Raw genomic sequence first — 25,584 nt, 5'->3', positions numbered from 1 at the left:
TCCCTGGACATTTTAGCTGCTGTGCTTATGACCTTCATCTAGAGGGCACATCCCATATGTACATTCTAGAACAAATGGCACCTTGTGACTTTTCACCTGAGGGGACTAGACTTCATCCATGATAGAACTCCTCCCAAGTGTACCTCCCAGCAGAGGCACCCCACCCTACACTTGTACCCCTTCATATTGCTGTCAGCCCTCACCCCTCAGGGTTCTTTATCCTGCCAACACATGCACTTTCAGATCCCCAAGTCCCCTCTCATACTCTCTGCTCTAATTCTCCTCCTGGCCAGCTCCCCTTCCTACAGGAACTGCACCAACCCTGTCCAGAGATCCCCCCAACTCATCCCACACCCTCAACAGCCTTCTCCATCCTTCTCTGAGGTCCCCTCCCACCACATGGCAGCCCTTCCCCCCACACTCCCTGAGGGGTGCTTGGGCCCCAGGCAGTGCCTTCTCTCTTGTGGACCCACCAGGGATGATGTGGGATGAATCTAGGCCAGGGAGAGTTAAGACCCCTGTGCCAAGCATTAGATGGCATTTCCAAGAGAGTGTGGCAGTCCATGAGGGGTAGCACCAGTTGATGCCCTGTGCCCTGGTCCAAGGGAACTTAGAGAATGGGCCACAGGGCTTAAAATGAGGCCTAGGGCCTCCACAGGGTTGCCTTCTCCCCTAAGGGATCCTAATGGTGGGGCCACTCTTGGATCCAAAGATCTACTCCCACTTAGCCTGGTAGCCCTGAAAAGTCTAGACTCAACACTGTGGTCAATGTGGGGTCAGCCCTGCCTGCCCCTTTGGGAGGCAGACTGTGCCTATACTGTGGTCTCATACTCTAGCAGCTCCTGGGAGGTGCCCATGCTCCGGTACTGCAACCGGGGCGTGGCAGGCGACGAATACTCCAGTGCCAGAATGGTCTTCCGGAGCCGGCGGTCAATAAAATGAGCATCCCATGCTGGGTACTTTTTCCGAGGCAAGTCAATCCGAATGACAGGCCCCTCTGTCCGCAAGGGGCGAGCCACTGGCGTGGGAGGCAAACCGGGTCGCACCTGGAAGACAGGTGGTGTAGGGGTCCCGGCTCGCTCACCTCCCACTGCAGCCCCATCACGCTCAGCGCCTGTAGTCCTCGGCAGAGACCTTGGCGGACTTGTGATGGCGTCAGCTGGAGGACCACAAGGCCCTGGGGCTTCGGGGAAGATACAGCCGGGTGCCTGGGGACCCAGCATGGGGCCATTGGGGTGCAGGAGACAGTAATAGACACACATGAAGAATATGCCTAATGCAAAGCTGGAGGCCACCACACAGACCAGGATGAGGGAGTAGAAGTCAGTAGAGAAGTTGCGGCTGGAGTACCAGAAGCCGGTGAGCGCTGCATTCTCTAGCAGCACGATGCAGTAGTAGAGGGTCACACGGCGGCGGCTGCGGCCCTCCTTGACGTTGAACCAGCAGAAGATGTAGATGATACCCACCACCATGTTGTAGATGATTTCCTCCCACTTGGACATGCAGAAGTCTGTCTCGCCCTGGATAACCCAGAAGGTCATGATGCACCAGTGGGCTACAATGAAAATGCCAAAGTAGAGCCTGTAGACACTGGCGAAGAGGGCGAAGGCCAGGGTTCGGGCCGCGATGGTGAACAGGTGCCACAACACTTGGACCACAGCACCCTTGTAGGACAGAGGTCGCTTGTCATCTCTGGAGTCTCTCAGCACCTTCTGGTAGGATGCCAGTGTCCAGGCCAGGGACACGAGGGAGGCAGAGATGGAGAGAGCTGTGGAGACAGGGTAGGGGTGGGATGGGCTGGGTTAGGGATGGGTCCAGGTTGGGGTCTGGGGAGGAGGAGGTGCTGGGTCAGGACCTGGGTTCCGAGCGGGCATGAAGGTCTATGGATCAGGTGTGAGGAAGTGGGGTTGGCGTGGAGTGGGGTCTTCAAGGGCAGGGATACGGGGATGGGGTGGGGGACAGGTTGGATACTTCTGTGGGTGTGGGAGCATAAAGAGAAATAGATTTGGTGTGATTTTTGATCTTCATAGGCATTAAGTCTAGGATTCGAGTGTGGGGTGTAGCCAGGATTCAGGGGTCTTGGTAGAGGGTGGGAAATTAGGGTCCAGGACTCTGGGAGTAGAAGAGGGGATCAAGAAGGGATCATTAGGTCATGGAGGAGTCAGGACACCATTAGAGGAGGGGAGGCTAGGTCTGGAGGGACAAGTAAAGTTGGGCAGAACTAAGGAGGAAAATCCCACGTGGGACCCTGCATTCTGGGCTGGAGAGAGGGCAGAAGGTGTCCCCGAGGGGCCTGGGAGCTAGTGATGGAACTTAAGACAAGACACTGAGGTTAAGGAGTGTGTAGGCGGGAAGACCAGGAAGTGCGTTAGGGATAGGTGATGTGTTTTTTTGTGACACTGACTGCCTTGGACTGGAGTGTTTCAGAAGGGGCAGTGTTGGCGTGAACAGTAGTACCTGGTACAAGGGAGGAGACCAGGACATCGAGTGAAGGGATAGGTAGATAGATTCTCTGGAAATTGATGGTGATTGAACAGGTCTGTAAAGCAAGGGGTCCCCAGAGGGCACAGGCTGGGACTCGGTTTGTAGAACATAGCCAGTAGAGGGCTCCCTCAGGGGGCCTAAGCTTGGAAGAGACAACTCAGACGGGAGAGGTATGGAGAGGCCTAGAAGGTGGTGAGGACAGTGTGTTTCCCTAAACTCAGAGCAAGCAACTCTGCCTTGGGAGTCGGGCGTAGGGAATCCCCAGGGGTCAGCGGGTGATGGGTGGGGCTCACCAGTCAGCAGTTCGGGCTCTCGGCCGCGGTGGACCAGCAGACTGAGCTGCAGCACCAGCTGCGGAGCGCTGCGCAGGAAGGTCTCCAACAGACGTAGCATGCTCACATCCGCGCTCTCGAACAGCATCCGCCAGTAGAAGTGACGCCGCAGCCGCTCCCCACGCCAGCGGCTCTGCAGCCCCAGGTACAGGGCGCGCAGGTACCTGCGGGGGAGGTGGTACTCAGGTCTAGGCTCCTCCCACTACGTGTTTCCTTTCCTTTGCCTCCTGCCTGCGCCAGGGCAAGTCCCCACCTCCAGGACCTACTGTGACTGTAAAATAGGTTCTGCAGGGTGTGGTTGCAGATCACTGAGTGCACCAGTTAGCGTCTCGCCTAGTTCTATCCTCATCTCCAGTTTGGAGGAAGGAACTGGGAGTCAGAGACCATAGCATTTGCCCAAGGTCACACAGCGGAACCAAAACTCAATTCTAGGTAGCGATGAACAGACCACATGGCTTCTTACTGGAAACTTTGAAGAGATTTGTTCATGGGTTTCCTGTATGGTTCACAGCTGGTGCCGATCCGAGTCCTGACCCATTCACTGCTCCTGGCCTCAGGGAAACTGCTCACCCAACAAACTTCATGGTTGCTTGGCACAAGCCATGGACATTTAATGGTCCCCCTCACCATCTGGCTTTTATACTTCTACTGTTTCTTATACCTGGAACACCCGCTCCCTGTTTCCACGCCATTCCCAAACCTGGGTAAGTTTTGCTTTCGTTTTAAATATCAGACTTCTACTGACCATGTTTTGGAGTTAGGAGCGTCCCTCAGCTTAGCCCCGCTGCCACCCGCTTCTGCCACAGCCCTCGCCACAGCAGGTTGAGCTTCCTGGCTAGACACACATCTCCTCCAGCTGTGAGCTCCAGACCAGCGTCTACATCACCTGCTAAGTACTGCACACGGCTCTTACCACACAGTAGGTGCTCAATCCACATGTCCACAGATGAATGGATACATAGTTGGTAAGTTTGTTGACTTTAATGGCTCCAACAACCTTGGAGCAGGAAGGGAAGGATCTAAGGTCTGAGTTCCATTCCGGATTCTACTTCTAACTTACTCTCTTGAGTCCCCACTCCTTCTGAAGTAGCTGAGAGGACGGATGGTAAAGAGTATTGCCCACATGGTTCGAGGAACTGAGTCTAGTTTCCCCTCGTGACCACAGAGCCTGTCTCTCCCCAGTTCCCAAAGAACTTTGATGCATATGACTGGTTAGCTCTTTGCCCAAACCTCAGAGGATTCTCTAAAAGTGGCCTCCCCAGAAAACAGATGGAGAGTGTCCAACACGGATCCAGTGACCTATTGCCTGAACTTCAAACTGAGGCACCAGGGATGGGAAAGTGCTGGCATTTCTAGGACACTGAAACCAAGGGACCAACTATATATATGTTGTGCTGACAGCCTGTGGAAGGAGCCATGGCCCTGTAGGGCCTCCATGGTAATGAGAGGGGTGAGCTTGGTGGCTCTCACTCCTCAGAACTAGTCTTCTAAGTCCTGGGCTCTGTTCCCCAAAATGTGGCCAAGAACATGCAACTCGGTGTCCTCTTGGCCCTAATTAATGCTACTGACACATTCCCAATATGACACCTGGTAGCCAGGAGGGGAAAGAAGCTTTTCCTTTGGCTGCTGAGTGGCCCAGGACTGGGCTGTGTTTCTTCTGATGAGTGGTGGTAAGTCATCTCCCTGTGTCATCCATTTTTCTGAGTCTCCTGCTTCTCCCCGTGACTCACGCATAGGATCCCTACAGTCAGCACCTTTCAGCCATATAGCAGGAGTGCTTCATTCTAGCTCTGTATTAGGTTCTTGTCCCTACATATCTCACCCTTCCATGACAGCGAGATGAAAAGCTTTGTCAAGGAAGAGGAGCAAGCTTTCCTGCAAGAAGTAGTTTCTCCCTCACCCCGTCCTCTCTCTCCTTCTTTCTTTTCTGACATTATCTGTGGTAGCCCAGGCTGGTCTAGAACTAAGTAGCTAAGGATGTCTTTGAACTCCCAGTCCTCTTGCCTCCACCTCTGAGTGCTGGCATTGCAGGTATGTGACACCATGCTAATTTTTTTGTTTGTTTCGTTTGTTTTTAAGGTAGATTCTCGTGTAGTCTAGGCTGACCTCAAACTCCTTACTTGGCTCAGGCCTTGAATTCCTAATCCTTCTGCCTCCACTCCCCACCTCCCTTCCTATAGGCACCACCATCCTGGTTTTGATTTCAGTTTTAAGTACACGTTGTTTATAATCCCAACACGTGGGAGGTTGAGTCTGGAGGACCACAAGTTCAAGTCCAGATTGGGTTATGAAAAGAGACTTTGTCTGGAAAAATGAAAACAAGTCAAATAAAGTACAATAAAAACACTAGTGGCGGGGGGGAAGCTGGAGAGATAGCTCATTGGTTAGAAGCACTGGCTTCTTTTCCAGTCGATCTGGGTTCTAATTCCAGCACCCACATGAGAGCTCACGGCTGTCTGTTCCTTCATTTTCAGGAGATCAAGTGCTTTCTTTTATGGGCACTATACTCCCATGGTGCACAAACATACTTGCAGATAATATACCCATGTAGATAAAATGCAAATAAGTAAATCACACACACACACACACACACACACACACACACACACACACACACACTTGGGGACAGTAAGAGAAGAGGGATTCAGTAGAATGGGCAGATGTGAAGTAAAGAGGCCATGACAGCCCATGTCCTTCTGGGCTGAAGTTTGCTGGACTGGGACTAGACAGGAGGCTTCTAATGAGACAGGGGCTCAGGAAGACCAGAATTTTCATAACTCATCACCTTGAGGAATTTCATCAAATTCTGTAACCAGTTCCAGGCTGCAAGGCTAGGGCTCTGCTCAGTAGCGGAGTGCATGTTTAGCTGCACAAAGCCCTGGGTTCCATCCCTGAAAAAAAGAATCTAGACTGGACAGTATAGATTAAATTTTAATCCGAATCCCAGAATTGGAGGTGATAGGATCAGCTCAGAGCTTCAAAAGCACACTCTGAGGGCTGGCTTGGAGGAAAGCCAAGGAGAGGCTGGGGCTGGTCCTCCAGGATAGTGGTGACAGAGTTGAGCTAAGGGAAGGGTACACCAGGGGGGAAGAGAACAGACCAGGAAGTGGCCAGTGGTGAGGGCTAAGGGGGGAGGAAGGTCTCAGGGCTTCTGGGGGACCCAGAATACAGATCTTCACTCTAGGCCTCCACGTCTCCTGCCCTCCTCATTCCTGAGGCTCTGACTTCGAATAGAAGGGAGAGGCCAGCTGGTCCAATGTGCAGGGGCCTGGGGAGCTGGGGAAGAGCAATACCCTGGAAGTTTCTCCGAATCTAGAAGACCATCTGTTTCCGCCCAGGTTAGGATGAGGGAGGCGCCAGCCCCGCCAGCATCCGTCACCACCTGGCAGGCCTCCTGCTACCTCCCCGCCCACTCCTCCTCCCTCCTCTGCCAGCTTTCAGCTAATGGCAGACAAAGGGCTCACATCATCCAGACCTGGGATGGGGAGGGGTGAAAGGAGGTTTGTGCCACCCGTCCACGGAGCTTGGGGGCGTAAGAGAAGCACAGAAACCACACTGCCTAGCCCTTTTGAGCCCAGCCTCACTCTTGTCCTTTTGGCAACAGGACCAAAGCAGTGGTTGCTCCTTCCAGCCAGCGCTCACTACTCGCTGCCAGGGGCCCGTGAGATGTTGGAGGCTTGTGGGGAAAATGGACTTTAAAACACGGGGAAAACCTACAGAATTGAAGTTAATAAATGTTTAATTAAATGTCTGCAAAACAGAACATGATGTCAGCTAGTCATTTGCAATTTTGCTTTTATTGGGTTATATATAATTTACATTTGATGTTTCATGTGGCTGTATTTTAATATGCTTGATGTTAAGCCACTGAGGTCTTAAAACCATACTGTCTAGGACATGCAACCTTATTTCCCTGGCTTTTCCCCTTCCTCTGGAACACGGCTGTGTACCCTATGTGCATCACAGTCACCAGAATGAAGATCCCCAAGGTAAGATGGCTGTGTGAGTTTGTGTCCCAGCCCTGCCATGGACCCTGCTTTGTGGCCTTGGGTCATTTCAGCTTTCCTGGACCTTATATTTTTCCCCCATCATTGTAAGCACCAAGTGATAAAGAGATAACGGTAACTTACAAACTGTCGGGATGTGGGCACAGCATCAGTGAGAGAAGCATGTATTGGGTGGGGGTCTCTGACTCCTTGTGGCCACAGAGCGACTGCTCTTGAAACCTCCTCCAGGAATCCCCCTGCATGCTACATCCTATTCCGTTGAAAAAGCAGATGTCACCATAGTTGGGGCAGAACACCCACACAGGACACCTCAAAACACATCCAGTGCCACTCCAAGCCATCTCTAGGGTGGGTGCCACCAATTGGTACAAGTGCCCATCATCATCTCTTGCCAGGACAACCACATCAGCCTTCCCTTCTCAGTGGATCTCATCCATCCACTCCCACCCCCTACAGTTCATTCTCCATATTTCCCAGCGGGAAATTCTTAAAGGCTTACAGATCTGGTCACTCACTTTCTAGAAGCCTTACACAGGCCTCTTATCACACTTGGAACGAGACCCAAGCTTCTCCCCTCAGCTTGCAGGCTCCCAACCATCTGGCCTGATCCTTTTCTCACTGTGTCTCAAACTACGGGTTGCTTGTTCTCCGCACCCCAGCTGCAGCAGGAGTTCCCTGCCAGACTCGTTCCAGTCTCAGGACTCCTGCACTTGCTGTGTGCTCAAGCCTGGAACACCCTTCCCCAGATCCTGCTCTGCCTAGCTACTCATCAGCTCCCTCACACATTCTTAGAGGCCACCCATCCCACATTGCGCCTACCACCCCCAAGGTTCATTCTAGTCCATCGTATTCCTGCCTTCCCTCTGGTCCTCTAGCCTTCATCTCCTGAGTGCTGGGATTGCAGGTGTGAGACACCACATCCTGTTTATGAAGGGCTGGGATCAATCCCAGGGCTTTGTGGATGCCGTGCAAGCATTCTGCCAGCTGAGGTTGGTCTTCAGCTCCTAGACCTTTTCTCTCTATTCTGTCACTGGTGCTCCACGGGGCAGGGGCCTCGTTTGTAACGGTCACCAGAGTGCCCTCTGCTTTTGCACAGGTAGAAGGCAAGTATAAATGTTGAATGAACTGATAAAGAAGTCTTGTGTGTGTTTCCTTCCTGGTCTTTGCAGGCTCTGGGCTTCTCTGTCTCAGTCCACACAAAGCCAGAACACCTCCCAGAACTCCACTCCGTGTATTCATTCTGTTGTTCTTCCTCCAGGAAGTCTTCCCTGGTGCCCCTTTATGATTGTCAGATGTCAGTGGCCTGAAGCCCAGACTCTGCAGCCAGTACCCTTAACCTACAGGCCACTGTAGCTTGCGTCCTCACTTTACAAGGGTATAGAGATATCTAATGACATTGAATTTCTGGTTCCTAGTCTTCTTTTTTTTTTTAAAAAATTTTTGAGATAGGGTCTTGCTATACGACTCTGGTTGGCCTAGAATCTACTAAATAATCTAGAATGGCCTCAAATTTATGAGATTGCTCCTGCTTTATCTTCCCAAGAGTTAGGATTGCCGATGTGAATCTTGTTGTGTCATTTCTGACTTCCTGTCTCTAAACCAATCAAGATATTATTTCATTTCTTGGTGTGTGTGTGTGTGTGTGTGTGTGTGTGTGTGTGTGTGTGTGTGTGTAGGCATGTGTGGGCCATGTGTGGAGGTTGGGGGACATCCTGTGGGAGTCAGCTCTTTCCTTCTCACATGTGAGACCCAGGAATCAAAATCAAGTGGTTAGGCCTGGTAATAAGTGTCTTTGACTTCTGAGCCATCTCGCCAGCCTCCAGCTCACTGTCTGATGCTAAGAGAAGAAGCGTGCTCTAGAAGAGAAAGCTGAGGAGCCAATAAGCATAAACAGGTGGGGCTGAGAGCAAAAAAGGCCTGGCCTGAGAAGTGGAGGCCAACAGTTAGTACTGGAATCCACCTGCTCTGGATCCATGGCTTCCTCAAGACCCTACAACCTCCATGAGCAGGCAGCAGAACCAGTAAGTGGACAGAATTCACTCTTCTTCCCCTATCCGGTCACTCCTGTGGCCCAGCATCTTCTAGAGCCCAAGGGATTTGCTTTAATGGAGACAAGGAGGTGCGTCACTGTCCCTGAGAAACTTGAGTTCAGTCCTCGGCTTACCCATCTCTCTCCTGTGAGGTAAAGTTCCTGTCATTGATTTTTGTCTCCATTCAGACAGGCAAACGTGGCCTCAGACCTCAGATCATTGTCTGTTAGTGGTGCCTCCCCTTGAACATCGGTCATTTCTATCCATTTACCATGGTCAGTCAATCCGAGGGTCTCTTTCTGGGACGCTGCACCATCACACCTGTCTATGCTGTACCATCCTGTTCTTCAGATGCTACATTCCTCTGACAGCCTAACCTACGTTCTGGATACAGTGTTTTTTCCCCTTCTGTGGGTCTCTCTGCCTGGGGTTTCCAGTCCTTCAGTGGTCCATCTGCTGGCCTGCTGCTCAGCTCATGGCTCGGCATGACTGCCCGTTTTCCAGCCGTTCTCTCCTGCTTGATTTTCTTCTTCCTGACTCTGGGTTCTTCTCCTGTCTGTCTGTGTCTCTCACATCCTCAGCTCCTCCATCTGTCGGTCTCCGAGTTTCTGAGCCTGTGTTCTCTCCCCTCACCACTCCCCCTCAGGGCTCTGGGCCAAAACCACAACAGCTTCCAGAGGCTCCTCCGCTCTGCTTGCTCCATCGGGGAAGCAGCCTGCAGGCCTGCTAAAGACCCCTGTCTTGCCCTGTGACATCTGCTGGCTGAGGGTGGGGCTGGGAGGCAATGGGCCTCCCATCCTCCAAGTCCTTCACATCTGCAGGATGACAGACAGTGTGCAGGGCCTGCCGATAATGATATCAACTCACATTAAGCACCAACCTTCCGGCACAACTGGGGAATCAAAAAAGTGGTAATGTGGTACAAGCAGACACATAAGCAAGGCATCTTGAAGGATGCTGCTCAGGGGCTTTGTCAGGGAAGAAACCTGGTACTTTCTAGCTAGGCACGATCATATTTGCCTGTAAGCCTGTCCATGGGGAGCTGAAGCAGGAGGATTGCTGGTCTGAGGCCAGCAAAGGTTAGACCCTATCTCAAACTACAAAACAAGTAAGCTGAGTCGGAAGGGTTCCTGTGAATCCAACACCAGCCTGTGCTACATAATAACTTCCAAGTTGGTCTGGGCTACTCAGTGAGACTCTTGTTTCAAAACAAAACAAAAAGCCAGAATTGCTAACTGAAAGAGGTTGGTAGTTTCTGGCCAAGTTGAGTTTCCCACTAAAGCTGTCCCTAAGAACAGAGGGCCAGAGAAGATCTGTCTGGCTAGGCGAGTTCAATGGGCAGTTTCTTTTCTAGGGGTTCTCCACCCACGGCAGACAGTAACTGCCATTCGTCCACTATATTCTGTTTTGGACCTTGCTAAAATCACGTGACTTCTGTGACTGGGAGCCCATCTTCTGATGAAGAGACTGGATATCATCAAAGAAAAAGTTCATTTGATGTGCGTGTGGGGTGGGTGTTGGGGGCTTGAGCTCAGGGCCCTGAACGTGCTAAGCATGTGCTCTGTCCTTGAACTATCTTCTTAGCTCCACTTGACATTTATTTCCCAAACACTGCTGAGTACCCTTTGTGTGCCAAGAACTATGGTGGACACGGGTGGGGTTCTTCCAACCCATTTGTAGGAATATTTTTTAATAATGAAGGCCTGGACACTGATTAAATCATTGTGTAAATTCGAAGAGACCATGTTCCCTAGGCTCCAGTCATGGGTTTTGTGCTGCAGCATAGAGAATACCAGTGGGAGTGGAGAAGGTTCTACAGACAGGGAGGATTCTCTGGGAGTTGTGATTGCCGAGCGATCTGAAGTAGGTGCAGAAGCTAAGCAGGTGGACAGGGGAGGAGGGGAGGTTTTGTAGAGGAAACAACTTGAGCAAAGGTCTTTATCTCATGACCCAGGAAGGTTCTAAAGAGGAAGGTTTTAGAGGTGACAGCTGTGGAGAACCTCATGGTGACAAGAGTGGAGGGTAGGTCTGCTGCCCGTTCAGGAAAAGGATGGGCTTTTGTCAACGAAGGAGACAGTTACCAGTCATTTGGAAGAGGTACTCTTCCAACTCCAACATCCGGACAGCAACAGAGCTGTGTCTCAGGACACGGAGAGGTGCCTCAATGTCGCCAGCGAGAGGATCAAGCTGAGTGGAGGAACCCAGGCCCCACCTGTGGGGTTTGCTGGAGAGCCCAGGAAGAATGACCTCATCGTCCCCTTCTCTTGGTTTATGCCTCAATTCTGAGCACTCCTGCACGGATGCGAAAATAGGCCCTTCCTGGGGTTGGCAGCCAAAAGAATCCTAAATGTCAGTAAAGAATGTGATTTTACACGTTTGGCTCCCATCTCATGTGGTGCTGGGAGCCAGGCTGTCTCCCTTCTCCTTCACAGCCCCTGGAGAGCCACAGCCCCTCTTCTTCACTGGCACCAGGCCAAACACTTCCGGCCACTGAGTTTAGGCCTTAGCTACAAACCTGTGACTTTCTCCCACCCCACCCTCTCTCACCACCCCCCAGCCAGAGGCTCTATTCTTGCTCAGTGGAAAAACAGAAAAGCTACTCTGGGGTAACATTTTTGGGACCAGGCTTCTCACATCCCTCCTTTCTCTGGGCCTCAGCTTTGCCAGCTATGTTATGGGTTGGTGATGTGCAAGAGAGACTAAAGCTTAGAGCCCTGTGCTCTGAAGGTTCTGAAGGTCCTTTTTTGCTCTCCCCCCAAACCCATGCCCCATCCTGTCCCCCGCCTCTGGGTGGAGCTAGGATGTTCAGAGACAGTGGGGAGGGGCCTTCATTCCAATCTCCTGGTGACATTTGAAGGTATCTGGAAACTAACGCAGACAGAAAGAATCACATCTGGCTGTTTGTGGTCTCACGGAAATTCCAGAAGTAGACTGATCTCATTTGCGGGGTGTGTGTGTGTGTGTGTGTGTGTGTGTGTGTGTGTGTGTGTGTAGAGGCACACTCTATCTAAAGAGGAAGCCTGCTTCAGCTCCGACCACCCACATCCTAGGAGAGGATACAGTTCAACGACAGAGGCTCCATTTTGTTTCCCCTTCTAACATTTTCAAGCCCACCCAGAAATTAGGACATTAACCAAAAAGGTAAGTCCCACGTTGGGAATGATGGTGACTAGTTAATGAGATATCAGACGATGTTACAAGGAAAACCCTTCTGTGCTCTCATGAGTTTATATGCACCACATGCTTGGCAGTTACGAGCACTTGTTGCTCTTGCAGAGGACCTGGCCTTGGTTCCCAACACCTATACGGTGGCTCACAACCATCTGTAACTCCAGGTCCAGGGAAGCCGACGCTCCCTTCTCACCTCCACAGGCACCAGGCACACATGGTGCATAAACATACATGCATGTAAAACACTCCTATACATTAGAAAAACCCCCCACAAACCAGGCTTTGGGGAACACACAAGCCCAGTGATGACAGCAAACTGGGAATCCAAGATGGGTTGATCCCTGGACGTTCACTAGCCACCTAGTCTGGTTTTCTTGGTGCAGTTCCAGGCCAATGAGAGACTCCTGTCTCAAACAGGCCCCTGAGAAATGAGCCTGGAGAGTGCTCTCTGACCCATATACACATGCACATACACACCTGCACACGGTACACATATGTACCTACAGGCAAAACACTCATACACATAAAAATAAATTTAGAGAAATTAAATTTACTTAAAAACACGTCCATCCATCCCTCTGCTCCCATCCCAAGGGCTCAATAGCTGTTGGTGGCTGAGGGCTGCCACATTGGACAGTGCAGACCCAGAACTCTGCTGAGCCCACAGGGTCATCGGACAGCAGGCTACGAAACTCTACAGAACCGGGCTCGCCGGGAATGCACGACATTAATGATACACTGTGGAGTTCGTCAGCCTAGTCATTCTGCTCCTATATGTTTGGAATTTAATGTGCTAAAAACTAAAAGGCTGCTTCAAAGAGTAGGGGACAGCAGGGATGGAGCTCCGAGGTGGAACATTCACCTGACCTGTGTGAGGGACTGGATTTGATCCCAGCGCCACAAAAACCAGGTGAACTAAAATTAAAAACCAAACACATAAAATGAAAGCAATAGAGAGTAGGCGAGATTATGGGGAAGAAACACATCCCAGGCTGCGTCTCCCCAAATGCCACCAATCTGTGGCCTGCAAAGTGACAGTCCAGCAGCATGGGACTTGGCATTACAAGACCCCAAGTCAGGGCTGCGAATTTAAACCATAAGGGTGTTACAGTCATCTCATGTGTCCTTTAAAAGGAAGAAAAGGAAAGTCCCAACTTACAGTATCTCTGGCCGCCTGCTCTTCACCCTCTCTCCTGGTAGGCATTAGTGCCCCTGCGAGAGCTCTGAGGTGAGGTGGTCTTGCCTTTATGCAAAACCCCTCAACCCCTTTAACGTCAGGTCCTCAGTGTGCACACTACATTGGAGCCACAGAACAAGGATCTTCCTTGGCGGGACAGTAGGTGAGGGTCACTGAGTATTAGGACCCCCGGGGTTCCATTCCATCCCCTTTTCCTTAAGCAATAGGATGGACTTAGCCCATAAGGGTAGCAACACTCAGTGCTTTCTAAGAATGTACTCTGTGACAAGTTCTGACATCTTTAAAGGAACCCAGAGAGCTGAGCCATCATCTCTCTCCCATCTCATAGACAGCCTCTGGCTGATGGAGCAACTGTGCCCAGGATCACACAGCTCCAGGGTGAAGAGATCCTGACCTGCCCAGGATCCAGAGTGATCCGAACTCCTCGTTTTCTTTCCCGAGCCCTGGGAAAACTCAGACCGAAACCCTCAGTCCCTCACCTAAACTTTATAGACAGGAAATGACTCACCCAGGACTCCGACCTCAAAGGTTCATCCACATTAGTAAGCACCCACTTCACACAAGGAGTTTTACTTCTTCTGTGTCCTAAGTCAGCTATGCCTTTTTCCTCTGGGGAACTGGACTCTGGTTTTCACGTTGAACTTTCCCCTCAGCCCACTGGCAACTGGAGGCTGAGGCTGGAGTCTTAGCAAACCTCACTGCTGTGCCCAGACTGCAGGCTTTGCACTGCCAGCTCTGATACTACAGCTTGAAACCAAAACCTGTTCCAGCCGGCTCCCCATCCAAGAGCTGGCTGAGTGCAAGGCCACCAAAGGTAACAGGGACACAGCCAGGCCTCCCCAGGCTTGTGATCTGTGGGGAAACCAGTCAGATGGGCTGACAGGAGTGAGTGATGGTCCCAGGGTGCGGCTGAGGAAGAGCCTGGAATGCTGGCAGCAGGTACTTTATTTTACATTAAAATAAAAACATTTTAGCTGCTTTTCTGTTGTTTTTCTTCCTTCTTCTCAAAATAACACCTGATTGGTCAGTCTATAAGAAAACACTTAACCAAGTTAGGGGGATGGTCAGTGTGTAAAGCACTTGTTGTGCTAGTGTGAAGACCAGCATTTGAATCCCCTGAGCCCATGTAAAGTGTGTGGGTGTGTGTGTGTGTGTGTGTGTGTGTGTTGCAGTGGTGTATGTGCCTGTAATCCCAGCAATCCTTTAGTGAGAGAAAGCAGAAATAAGAGAATTCCCTGAAGTCGGTGGGCCAGCTAGCCTGGTGTGCACAGATGCAAAGCAACAAGAAACCCTGTCTCAAAGTGCAAGGCTAGGACTGACTACCCAAGGTCGTCCTTTGACCTCTACACATGCCCATAGCACATCCCCTCTTGCACTCACATATGAAGGGACAAACACACACTCACACAAAAAAATTACACACACACAGAGAGACACAGAGACACACAAATACACACACACACACACACACACACACACACATATATATATATATATATATATATATATATATATACACATATATATTTTCAAAACTGGAAAGATGGCCCAGCAGTTAAAAGCACTTGCTGCTCTTACAGAGGATCTGAGTCTAGCTCCCAGCACTCAGATCACACCACTCTCAACTGCCCGTAAAGTAAGCCAGGATCAAGTGACCTCTATACTAGCTTCTGAGGGCAGCTGCACTCTCATGCACACCTCCCTCCACATGTATACACATAACGAAAAATTATTTTTACAAAGCATACACATAGTTAGCAGAAGGCAAAATGGTTTAGAACTCACACACAGGTGGACTTGGGAGGCCTGATCACCTGATTATCAGCACTGGCTTTGCTAGTAACCGGGAGCCTAGTCCTTTCTGTAACTCAGCTTCACATCTGTAAAATGGGTCAATAGTGCTAGCTAACAGGGAGCACTGCTATGTGCTGAATAATGCTTAATAATATGTAAAACATGTTCTATGTATTCATTCAGTATGCCTGCACACATGGCTAATATGCCTACACACAGGGACTGTTATCCCTTCCTCAAAGATGAGAAGAAGCCAAGGTTTAGAGAGGTCGAGTGGCTTCATTGAAAAACGTGTAGGTGGTGAAATAGGGTTTTGGGTTCTGCAGGCCCTTGTTCTTCATCCTGACTGTCACAGAGGCAATGATTTAATCTAAGTCTTAATAAGCGATGACTCTAATTTTTAGTAATATTCAATTTTTTAAGATAGGGTCTAACTCTATAACCTAGCTGACTATGTAAACCAGGTTGGCCTTGAACCTGTCTCCCAAGTGTTGGAATTACAGAGGCAGGTGCCACCGCACCCATCAAAATAACTGAGTTTTCCAACCCACATGGGTGTAATCAATTATGTCCAGAAGTAATATCTTCAAACAATGCAAGAAATACCTAATTATAGGCTGGGGATATAGCTCAGATCACAGAGTGTGTACCTCCACAGCCTAAGTCCTAGACTCCATCCATACCCAGCACCACATAAATCGGGATGCAGTGACATGTCGTGCAGTCCCAGCTCCGAAGGAATTAGAAGTTCAAGGTCATCTGAGGCAACTTAGTGTTCATCAGAAAGACCTTGTCTCAAAACATAAACAGACTCAAAATCTAATTAGCAAGTGGAAATCTCCCTTAATCATATCCCTTCTTGATGAGATGCGACTGGGTGGCTGGAATATATAACTCTCCCATAAACAATGCTGCCAAGAAAATTTCACTTTAGGAAAATATAAAGATGATTTTTGCCCAGTTGAATAAGCAAAAGATGGTGTGAGGGGCTGAGGGTGGTTTTGGGTTTGTTCAGGGAAAGCTTTCAGAAAGAGGCAACGTGGAAGTCCCTTAAAGGGACTTAGTTAGGGTTTCTATTGCTGCAAGGCCATGGCCAAAGAGTTTGGGGGGGAGGGTTATTCCGCTTACACTTCTATATCCATATTCCATGTTACCAAAGGAAGTCAGGACAGGAACTCACACAGGGCAGGGACTGGAGGCAGAAGCTGATGCAGAGGCCATGGAAGGGTGCCAGTCACTGGCTTGATCCCCATGGCTTGCTCAGTCGGCTTCCTTTAGAACCCAGGACCACCAGCTCAGGGACAGCACCACCCACAATGGGCTGGGCCCTCCTCCATTGATCATGGTTAAGAAAATGCCTTATAGCTGGATCTCATGGAGGCATTTCCTCAGTTGAGGGTCCTTCCCCTCTGATGACTCTAGCTTGTGTTAAGTTGACACAAGAACAGCCAGGATAAAGGAGTGTAGGTTCCCTGGTGGGGAGTGAGAGAGGGTGCAGAGGGAGGAAGCAGCCCTAGGCATCAGGAGGGCCAAGTGCTCTGAGGCAGGATGTGGGGAGGGGAGCCAGGGACGTCCCTGGGCTCCTGAGTATCAGATCTATGAATTCCACTTTCTTCTAGTTGTGGGTAGGGAGGGGTGGGGAGGGAGGGACAGGGCAGAGGAAGCCCATAGCATTTCCAGGTGCAAGAATTTGAACACCTTCACAAAGGCAGGATGGCTAATAGGAAAGACCATAGTAGGCCTCAAACCACTTCCTCCTTTCCCCAGGGACCTTTGCCCCAGCTGCTGGGGTTCAAAGCCATTTCCTTGCAGCCCTCCCTCCCCCTGGCTCCCCAGGGCTTTTCGCCTGTGTGGTCTTTATAGATCAGAGGACAGGGCCTAAGTGCAGCCTCTGTGTCTGTTAGGAGTGGCTCTGGTGGCTGCCCAGACAACAGGGGAAGGAAGGGCGGAGAGCAGAACGAGTTGGGGAGGGTCTCCCCGGAGGAGGGTGGGGAGGCCACAATGAAACAACCCTGCCAAGTCGGCACAGGGAGGAACATTTGTGAAGGGGCCGTAGCCAAGTCCAAGCGATTGTAAACATGTTTCAGATGTGGGTGTGATGATTCAAAATCCTAGACTCATAACCAACACAAGAGAAGTGGGTACCCGGGTGGAAATGATGGAGAGAGGACGGAGAACCGTTTGGAAAGACTGTGACTTGGGACGGACATTACACACATATGTAAATAGCAAGGACCAATTACCATCAGGTGTCTGCTGAACACGGTACCTATATTGTTTAGCTCGAGACACCCCAAGCCACGTGATGGTGCTATTGTTATCCAGACCCAGGTTAAGTTATGACCTTTGCTCAAAGTCACAGAGAGAGGAAGATGCAAGGCTATTGCTGATTCTAGAGGGTGGGTTGTGGGCATGACCCACAAGCCCCTCACTCACTAGCCCAGCCATCACCCATGTGCCACCTCTGTAGTGAGGCTGTCCTCCCCAAGTCATCTACTCTGCTACTCACTAACTCCTTGCTCTGTTTCAGCTTTGTATGTGTGGTGTATGTACCTGTGCGCATGTGCAGGTGTGCACACGGAGATCACCGAAGGGTATCCTTTTGTCTCACTCTCTGCCATATTCCCTTGAGACACAGCCTTTTACTGAATGCGGGGGGCAGGGGGGCACTATCAGCCAACAAGTCCCAGCCATCCTCCTGTCTCCATCCCTCAGCCAGCACTTGGGTTACAGGCACATGCAGCTTTTTCTGTGGGTACCAGGTATCAGAGCTCAGCTCCTCAGGCCTGTGCAACTTCACTGAACCATCTACCCAGCCCTACTTCATCCTCTCACATAGCATATACCACCGTGTGACCCACTGCCGTCCACACTGCCATGTTAATCGTTTCTTTATCTTTGGTACTTAAAACAGTTGTGGGTATACAGCAGGTGCTCCATAAATATCTGCAGAACAAGTAACTGCAGATTAAATCTATGAGTGACACGCCACTGTGGCTCACAGCCCCCTCTCATTATTGGCAACTATTCACAGGACACCGGTGGTGCTAGCCCCTACCAGTTCTTTTTTTAAATTACATTTAAATTAATGTATTTTGTGTGCACCTGTGTAGGGGTGGTGTATGCATGCCACGGCTCACATGTGAAACTCACAGGTTCCCTCTTTCTACCATGTGAGTCCCTTGGATTGATCTCAGGTCATCAGGCTTCGAGGCATCCTCTACCTACCAAAATGTCCCCCTTGTTCTGCCACCAGGTTTTGAATACTTAAATGATGGGAGCCCTTGCTAAGTCCATGGTATGTGTTACCTCATTAAACCCAAAGCAGCACAAGAAGCAGGTAGGTGCAATTATGCTCTCCCCTTTGGAAGGCATGGGGATTAGGTGGCTTGAGAGAGCAAGGGGTGCAGGATTTGAATGAAGCCCCTGAATGAAGAGTTCACACAATTCACACTACACCAAAGATCGAGCTCCCCAGAAGGGACCAAGAGCTTGATTTCTCGGCTGCACTGACTCACTGCAGTTCTCTGGAGTGTAGGACTCGCTGGCACACACAGGCAGTGACAGTGCAGCAGGACTTACTGTATGAGGGAGGCCCCGGAAGCTCACTGCCACCTCCTCCTCCTCCCCACCTCAGGGTGCTCAGACTCTGACAGCCGGGGAGGAATCCCATGCCAGGTCTCCTCCACTAATTGGCTTAGGAAACCATGCTTATCTGGGCAAAGCTGGGGCCCACGAGTTCAAGATTAGGGAGAGCAGGATTCATGGCTTACTGCTTTGCTGCCCACAGGATCAGAGAAGGCAGAGTTGGGACTTTAATTGGCTTAACAGCCCTCGATGGCTTAAAGGCTCAGAGGGCTGGGGTGGGAGGTGGTTAAGGGCAGGCTGGTGTCCAGGCCACAGCCGGATTCATGCCTCACCAAAGGATCTGTTTGCTGCTCTTCCAGGGACGCAGTCTGTTACTGCTTCAAGGCATTTTCTTAGGATCCCCAATGCCATGTGAGGGGTGGAGCTGGGTCTGAGACTAGACAAAGCTGGGTAGCAGCCTCCCTCCCCCTACTTACCTCCTGTAACCTCAATCAAGTTCCTTGACCTCTCTGAGTTTTGCTTCCTTGTCTGATGAATAAATGCTATCACTAACTGCCGAGGGAAGGTTTTAATACAAGGTGCCTGGAACCTCTCACACAGCCCTCGCTACAACATGGCAGGCGTGTGGTGTCTATGAGCTCCTTCCTTTTATGTTTTGACTAAAGGACCTTATATCTCTTGTAAGTGTTTGCCCAGGGTTGTATAAAGAACACCCTGCCCCAGTGTTTCCTTTGGCTGATGCTATTTTTTTTAAGTGTGTGTGAGTGTATGGTTGAGTGTGCATGTGTGTGCTGCTGCACAGGTGTACAGAGGTCAGAGAACAACTTGTCGGAGTCAGTCTCTCCTTCTACCACGTGTGTCCTGGAGAGTGAACTCGGGTTGTCAGGCAGGCTTGGTGGGGACACCTTTATTCACTCAGAGCCATCTCATTGGTCCTCACTGACACATTTTTTTTTAAAGAATCTTAGTAGTTCAATTTCCCATTGCCCTTGAAAAGTCAAGACCTGGCAATGTTGAAACCATGATTTCTCATGGCATTATTAGAGAGTGACCAGATGGTATCTTCATCTTGTCTAGGACACTTGTATTCTATAACACCCCCCTTGTCTGACACCCCAAGAACCCTTTCTGGCTTTTTGAAGGCACTGTACAGTCCTGAAAAGTTGAAATTAACTTTATGAATAAAATTCAGAACTAGGGTGTGGGATCAGGAGGAGAATGATCAGCATTCTCTCAGGCGTTACCCCAGAGGACTCAGTTTTCTCTGGTTGCCCCAGTCTCACCTCTCAGAACATCTTCTGGAACACCTCATGTGGTATGCCAATGTCTTGTGCCAACATCACTTAATTTCTAGGCATGCCAGACTGCATGGCTTCTCTCTACTTCCTCTGAATATTCCTATTTATCCAGGCCCCTGGCAGTTTAAGAATCCAAAGCTTGTGGGACAAGGGTCCGCAGTATTTAGTGAGAGCAGACCCAGAGTCAGAACTGTAGCTGGGTTAATGTGGCCTGCTGTGCACATCCCATTCCCTATAGCCATCTCTATGAGATCTCTCCTAATTGACTGCAGAGTCTGAATTTACTGAGCAGTCAAGCTGGCAGTAATTGCTTTCTAGCTCTCTGTAGACCCCAGCCTCATGCGTGGAACAAAGTACCCAGCAGGTGACCAACTCATTTCAGAGCCCGTCCAAAGGGCAGGTGTTAGGAGGCAGAGGATACAGTATTACAACCTAGACATAGAAAGGGTATTGGGGAAGGACCCCGAATTGACCTTGATGACCTTAAGCTGTTCTGGGCAGCAGGTGGTCACACGGAACTGTACCACATCATTATGGATCCTGAGAACGATATCGAGTCTTAGGAGCACAGCATCCAATTATGGCATTTCACACACAGGGAAACTGAGGCTCCAAAACGGAAAGAGCCTGGCCCAAGGTCACTCCCCAACCGAGATGAAAATGTAAGTCCTCTGAATGTACACCCTCCCCAAACCCAGCATTTCCCCACAGTACACAGTTTCCTCATCGCTACCTACGCCGTTCCTCTGCCTCCCCCTCTTTCCACATTCTTATCTCCACGCAACAGAAGCCGGACTTCCTATCATCGTGTAATCTCACAATCTCAGACTCATAATTCTTCAAGCTTTGGGGAACACTTTGGTGGCAGAATTGCAAGGTGGATAAATTGAATTTGGGTTTTGAAGATGCAGAATCTTGAGTTCCAAAGCTCCCAGTTGATCACTATGTGACCTTGGGCAAGGGTGCCCCCTCTCTCAGCCTCCCTTCCCCTCATCTGCCAAGTGAAAATTATAATACTAACCACAAGGTAGAATTATTAAGAGAAGACACAGGAGAGAATGAAGGTTAAAAAGGGCAACCAGTAGGCTCAGCAGAAACCGAGCGCTTAATAAAATAATTACAATAGCATTGTAAATTAGGGTTCAAGTGCCTAAGAATAATGCTTTTTTAAAAAATGTGATCAATTCAAAAACTAGGACCATGCAAACTCTAAGATTTTTACGGGCCTGATACTATTACAGGCAATTTCTTCCCCTTCCTGAGAGATTCTGAGTTTAAAAATACTATGCAATGGACACAAATGGCTTCCCCAAGTTAGGCTCCTCAAGTTAGGCTTCCCCCCACTTGCATTTGATTGTTCTCCCTTCCAAGTCAGCTCATCTCCACTCTCACTTTCCCAGTGTAGAACAGTGGAAATATCAGAGAGCGGTCTTTTACATTCAGAACCATGGAGTTCAGTGGACCCTCAGCCATTCCCAGCCACTCCCCCACCATACCCATCTATGGTCGGTCCTTCTCCCTATTGGAGGGAAACTCAGTTTCTGTTCAAGAAAGATTACTATTAGCCTCACGTCTGTGGGTTCTGAATGGGGAGGAGGGTAGCCTGTGAGTTGTGGGGCAGCTGGCCCACTTTAGGCTAAAGGGAAAGGGGGGTGAAGCTTTGGCTACCCAGAATAGGAAGTTACCATTTCAGAATCTAAAAATAACTCACCATCTGTCCACTTGGGCACAGAATGATAAATGCAGATTAGTTCCTGGATGTAGACATGAATATTTTTGCGTGTCAAGCTAATAATAATAAGACCATGAAGAGTGTTTTCCCCTTTCCCCTACTCCGGGGTAAGAGAAGGGGAATACACATCATCTTGGCTAGGGAAGAGGAGGAAACTAAGGCAGAGAGAGAACCAACCACGGAAGAAGAGTGACACCCAGCAAGTGAGCAGCTGGGGCAAACACCAGGGGTCCAGTTTCCAATGCTCAACTCAGAACAATGTCTTCTGACTTAGGCAGAGTACATGAAGATGCAACGGAGTAAATAATCCCCTTCCATATCTGAAGAGTGGCTTTCCCCTCGCTTTCCACACCTCCGTTATAATCACAGTCATCCCTGACATTCCCAAAACATGCTCCAGCCTCCAGAGTCCCCACACAGACCTCCTCTTGCCTGATCATCCCAACAGGTTAAAAAGCAGTAAGCCAGCAAGATGGGAAGAGTAGAGATTCCCCTCATTTCGCAGGTGAGGAAACAGACTTGAAAGGAGGAGGAGGTGTGCCTAAGAACACACAGTAAGCCAACCCATTTTGTCATTGCAGAGTACAGCCCAAGGAGCTAGAGTGATTCTGATTTGAGAGGAGCTGTGGTTTAGAATCCCCCCTCTCTCCAATTAACTCAGCCCAGCAGGCACCCTACTTGCTGGCAAAGGATGAAGCCTGGAAGTGAACAGTTTGAATGAAGCCCCAGCGTTTGTTTTCCGGTCTGAGGACTAAGGGGCAGCCAGTAGCCATCTAATGTCAAAGTCAAGATTCGAAATCTCCTTGGTCCCTTTGGGGGGATGGGAGGGCACTGTGGAGCTCCTTAGGAAGTAGGAGCCAACGAGTGCTGAACTGGGTTCACCTCAGGCCCTTTCTCTACAAAACCAGGAAGTTTGGGCGGGATAGTCATTTAGCTGCCTTTCCCAGGATGTTGGGGTGGGCTGCAGTTCAGAACTGAGTACCTGTGAGCGGTAGAGAGGACTTCAGAGTGATTTCCTAAGTCGAGGCTTGGTACCAGGACCTGGATGGAGGAAGGGTCAGGACTGGAAGGATCCCTGCCGTCCTATTTCAAGTAACACTTGTCCCCATGCTCCCTGACTACTCTTTGCTCACACAGCACTCAGGATCTCTGACCCGATCTTGCCCCATTAGCCAGATCAAAGCTATGGATCTGGGGTCCGACAGAGTTTGGCAGAGGTGAGGAGCTGACTGAGAAGAAATCAGAGCTGCAATGGAGTGTGGGTCGGGGTGAGGATCAGGACAGGAGCAGGGCGGGCTAGAAAGGTCAGAGCAGATCTGGGGCAGAATCCCACTCCCGGGACTCAAGCTTCCTTCACCTGCTCTTTTCCTACCTCCAGACCTGGCCGAGTTGCAGGAGGTGAACGAGGGTCTGCAGTAGCCAGACGCAGAGGCGGCAGCAGCGGCGGCGGTAAGCGCCGGCCGAAGATGGTGCGGGCCGGGGAACCAGCTCGGGGCTACCTTCTTTGGTCCGGAAGGCGACAGCACTGTCCTTGGTGCTGATGGCGGCTCCGACTATGTCGCTGTCCTTGGTGCTGACGGCGGGTCCCGGGGTCCCTGTGGGCTCCGAGTAGTCGTAGACGAACCAGCGGAAGCTGAGCAGCTGCACGACCAGTGAGGGCAGCAGCACGAAGAGCAAGGTGAGGCCGAAGTAGGTGCTCTGACCCTGCAGGTAGTAGGAGGCCGCCAGCCACAGGTCGGTGGCGCCGTCGGAGAAGAACACGAGCAGCGCGCACAGCACCCAGCAGCAGTCCCGCAGCTCGTAGCGTGGCCCCGGGCACCCCGCCTCCACCGGTCCCGGACCCGCGATCCCCGCCGCAACCTCCCCGCGCCCTCCCGCCCCGCCCCGATCTGCTCCCGCCGGCCCCTCCGGCCCCGGGCCGGCCACGGCCGCCGCTCCATCCGACTTCGCGGCCATGTTGGCGGAGCAGGAGGCGGGGAGCGACTTCCGGGCGGCGGAGCGGGTGGGGTGCAGAGTGGGGAGGACCCTGCGCGGGCGGCTCCCGCCTCCCGCTCTTCCTCCGCCGCTCCTCTTCCTCCTCCCCTCTACCTCAATTATTCATCCTTGCGGGCGCCGCCCCGCCCGGGCTCCGGCCTGGATGTGGGCCGCCCCCTGGGAAGGGAGGGGGCCGGGGAGGGGAGAGCATCCCAGGTCACCCTCGCATGGCTTCCTCGGAGGCGTGGGGCCCAACCACATGCTTTCTGCCTCTGGCCTCCCCCTTTGATTGCCCCCGCCCTATCCTCTCCTTTTCCATTGATCTCCTGCGGTACCTCCGGTGGTTTGGGTCTTTCAATGTCCCAGGAGGGTGGGAGTCTGAGAATAAAAGGACAGAGGTTGGGGCAGCTGCTTGGGCACCTGCCATAACCCGTTAGCAGTCACTCCTTCCAACGCCACTTCCTAGTTCCCCCGTGTTCACTTATTGTTTCATCCCCTCCTTTGATCTTGAGAGATCTCTTTTCTCATTGTCTTTTTTCAAGCTGAGAAACTGCAGTTCTGAGTTGCGGTCTTCTTTCAGGAACCGCGTTCATCTGGCCACTAGCCCGATTAGGGAAGGCAGAGGAAAGAGATGGGAGGGAACCCCTTGGGGAGGAAAGAGCAAGTGCAAACAGCTACTCCCACCACCCCTGGAGGCCACATTTTCTAGGGTGTCCGGAAGGGAGGTGGAGGTGCAGAACGATAGAACTGGCGATTTCTGGTGGATAGGACCGTGAAGGCCCAGAAGGTGGCAACGGGGTGGGGGGGGGCGCACCTGCTGCAGAGTGTCTTGAGGAGTTATGTGGCTAGGTCAGGTTTTAGCAAGATGACTTGACAGCCGAAGTGGAGCAGGGATCACAAAGCAACAGCCTGGAACTGCAGAGACCAGAGGGACGTCATAAACACAGTCCATGAGAAGAGGTAGAGGTCTCTCATGTGCCTGAGTACTTCCTCCCAACCTCCCACTTTGGCTTGGTGTCATATCCTAGGACATCGAACCGTTTCTTTGTCATTATTCTAAGCAAGGAGGAATCACTAGTTATTTCAGACTCACAATTTATGTGGTCTATATTGTTTCGCCCATTTTATAGATGAGGAAACAGAGTCATAGGAATACGTTTAGCGGCTTAATTAAGATTATGTAGTAAGTGTTAGAAACGAATTCAAACCTGGCTCTTGAATAGACTTTGGAAGCTCAAGGGAATGAAGAAGAGGGAGGAGGGGAGGAAGTGAGGTGGAAGGACCACCCTGCCTCAGAGTGACAGGGAAGACAGGAGGAGACAGCTGTCCTGGGCTGGGTGGAGCAGCCATCTGCTGTCCTGCAGCCTGGCTTCTCTTTCGTGTCCAGGGACTGCTTTGGTCTCGGTGATGCTTGGGGTACCAGCTGAGGCCTAAAGCTAAAGGCAGAAGGGAGTCAGTCGTTAAGGACTAAGAGAGTTTTCCAAGCTGGATTTGAGGCCAGCAGCCAATGTTTAGACTGACAGCAGGCTGGGGTCTGAATCAGAAAGACCCATCTTTGGTTTTTTTGTCTCCTACATAGAAACCAGTCTAACATATAGAACCTTAAGTGGGGTCAGAAGAGTCAGTCGGCTCCTGCCACCCTATGGTCGGTCCTCAGTGATCTGTATCACTGCCTTCACAGGTGCTTGCCTGGAAGGGCCTGGCAAAGATAGGATCCCACCTTTGGGTCCTACCTTAGTGGAGGTCTCCATATAGCCCATAAACAGCTTAATTAATCCAGTAGCAGAAATCAGGTTGTACATTCTTAGACTCTGATGCCAGAAAATCTGTGTTGAATACCCATAGTCCTTTCATGATTCCATGGCTTTGGGTAAACCACTCAGTTTTTCTTAACTTCACAGAACAACAAAATAGAGGATACTCCATGCCTTCCTGCTAGGACAACAGTGAAGACAATTGTTAATGGGACATTTCAA

The 25,584-nt window shown here is 50.8% G+C and overlaps 1 protein-coding gene and 1 long non-coding RNA gene across 3 annotated transcripts; one reads left to right on the top strand and one right to left on the bottom strand.

The window, feature by feature from the left end:
• Positions 1-23,753, bottom strand: Xkr7 (XK related 7). The gene is made up of 3 exons (NM_001012092.1): positions 23,007-23,753; positions 2,778-2,980; positions 1-1,768 (listed from the first exon to the last, which is right to left on the bottom strand). The coding sequence occupies exons 1-3, from the start codon at positions 23,588-23,590 to the stop codon at positions 813-815; spliced, it is 1,743 nt and encodes a 580-aa protein (NP_001012092.1). The 5' UTR covers positions 23,591-23,753; the 3' UTR covers positions 1-812.
• On the top strand, positions 2,648-6,588 carry LOC108350503 (uncharacterized). 2 transcript variants are annotated; one of them, XR_015683922.1, is made up of 5 exons: positions 2,648-2,961; positions 3,328-3,520; positions 3,623-3,781; positions 6,001-6,154; positions 6,421-6,588. It is a non-coding gene; the product is annotated as an uncharacterized LOC108350503 (long non-coding RNA). The 2 variants fall into 2 exon arrangements; XR_015683923.1 differs by having other exon boundaries at positions 2,799-2,961; positions 5,988-6,154; positions 6,421-6,583.
• Positions 23,754-25,584: the final 1,831 nt, after the last annotated feature.

The sequence above is a fragment of the Rattus norvegicus genome, chromosome 3 (genome assembly GCF_021556685.1).
Source record: "Rattus norvegicus strain SHRSP/BbbUtx chromosome 3, alternate assembly SHRSP_T2T, whole genome shotgun sequence".
NCBI classification, from domain to species: Eukaryota; Metazoa; Chordata; class Mammalia; order Rodentia; family Muridae; genus Rattus; species Rattus norvegicus.
Note: the sequence above shows the minus strand (reverse complement) of the source record. Positions and strands in the feature narration are given on the sequence as shown.

Bases quoted from the DNA above. Each gene is read 5' to 3' on its own strand.
- Xkr7 (NM_001012092.1), bottom strand. From the start codon at position 23,590: ATGGCCGCGAAGTCGGATGGAGCGGCGGCCGTGGCCGGCCCGGGGCCG. The intron at 2,981-23,006 runs GTAGGAAAAGAG...CCTCCCCCGCAG, and splicing joins CAACTCGGCCAGGTCTGGAG to GTACCTGCGCGCCCTGTACC. The intron at 1,769-2,777 runs GTGAGCCCCACC...CTGTCTCCACAG, and splicing joins AGAGCCCGAACTGCTGACTG to CTCTCTCCATCTCTGCCTCC.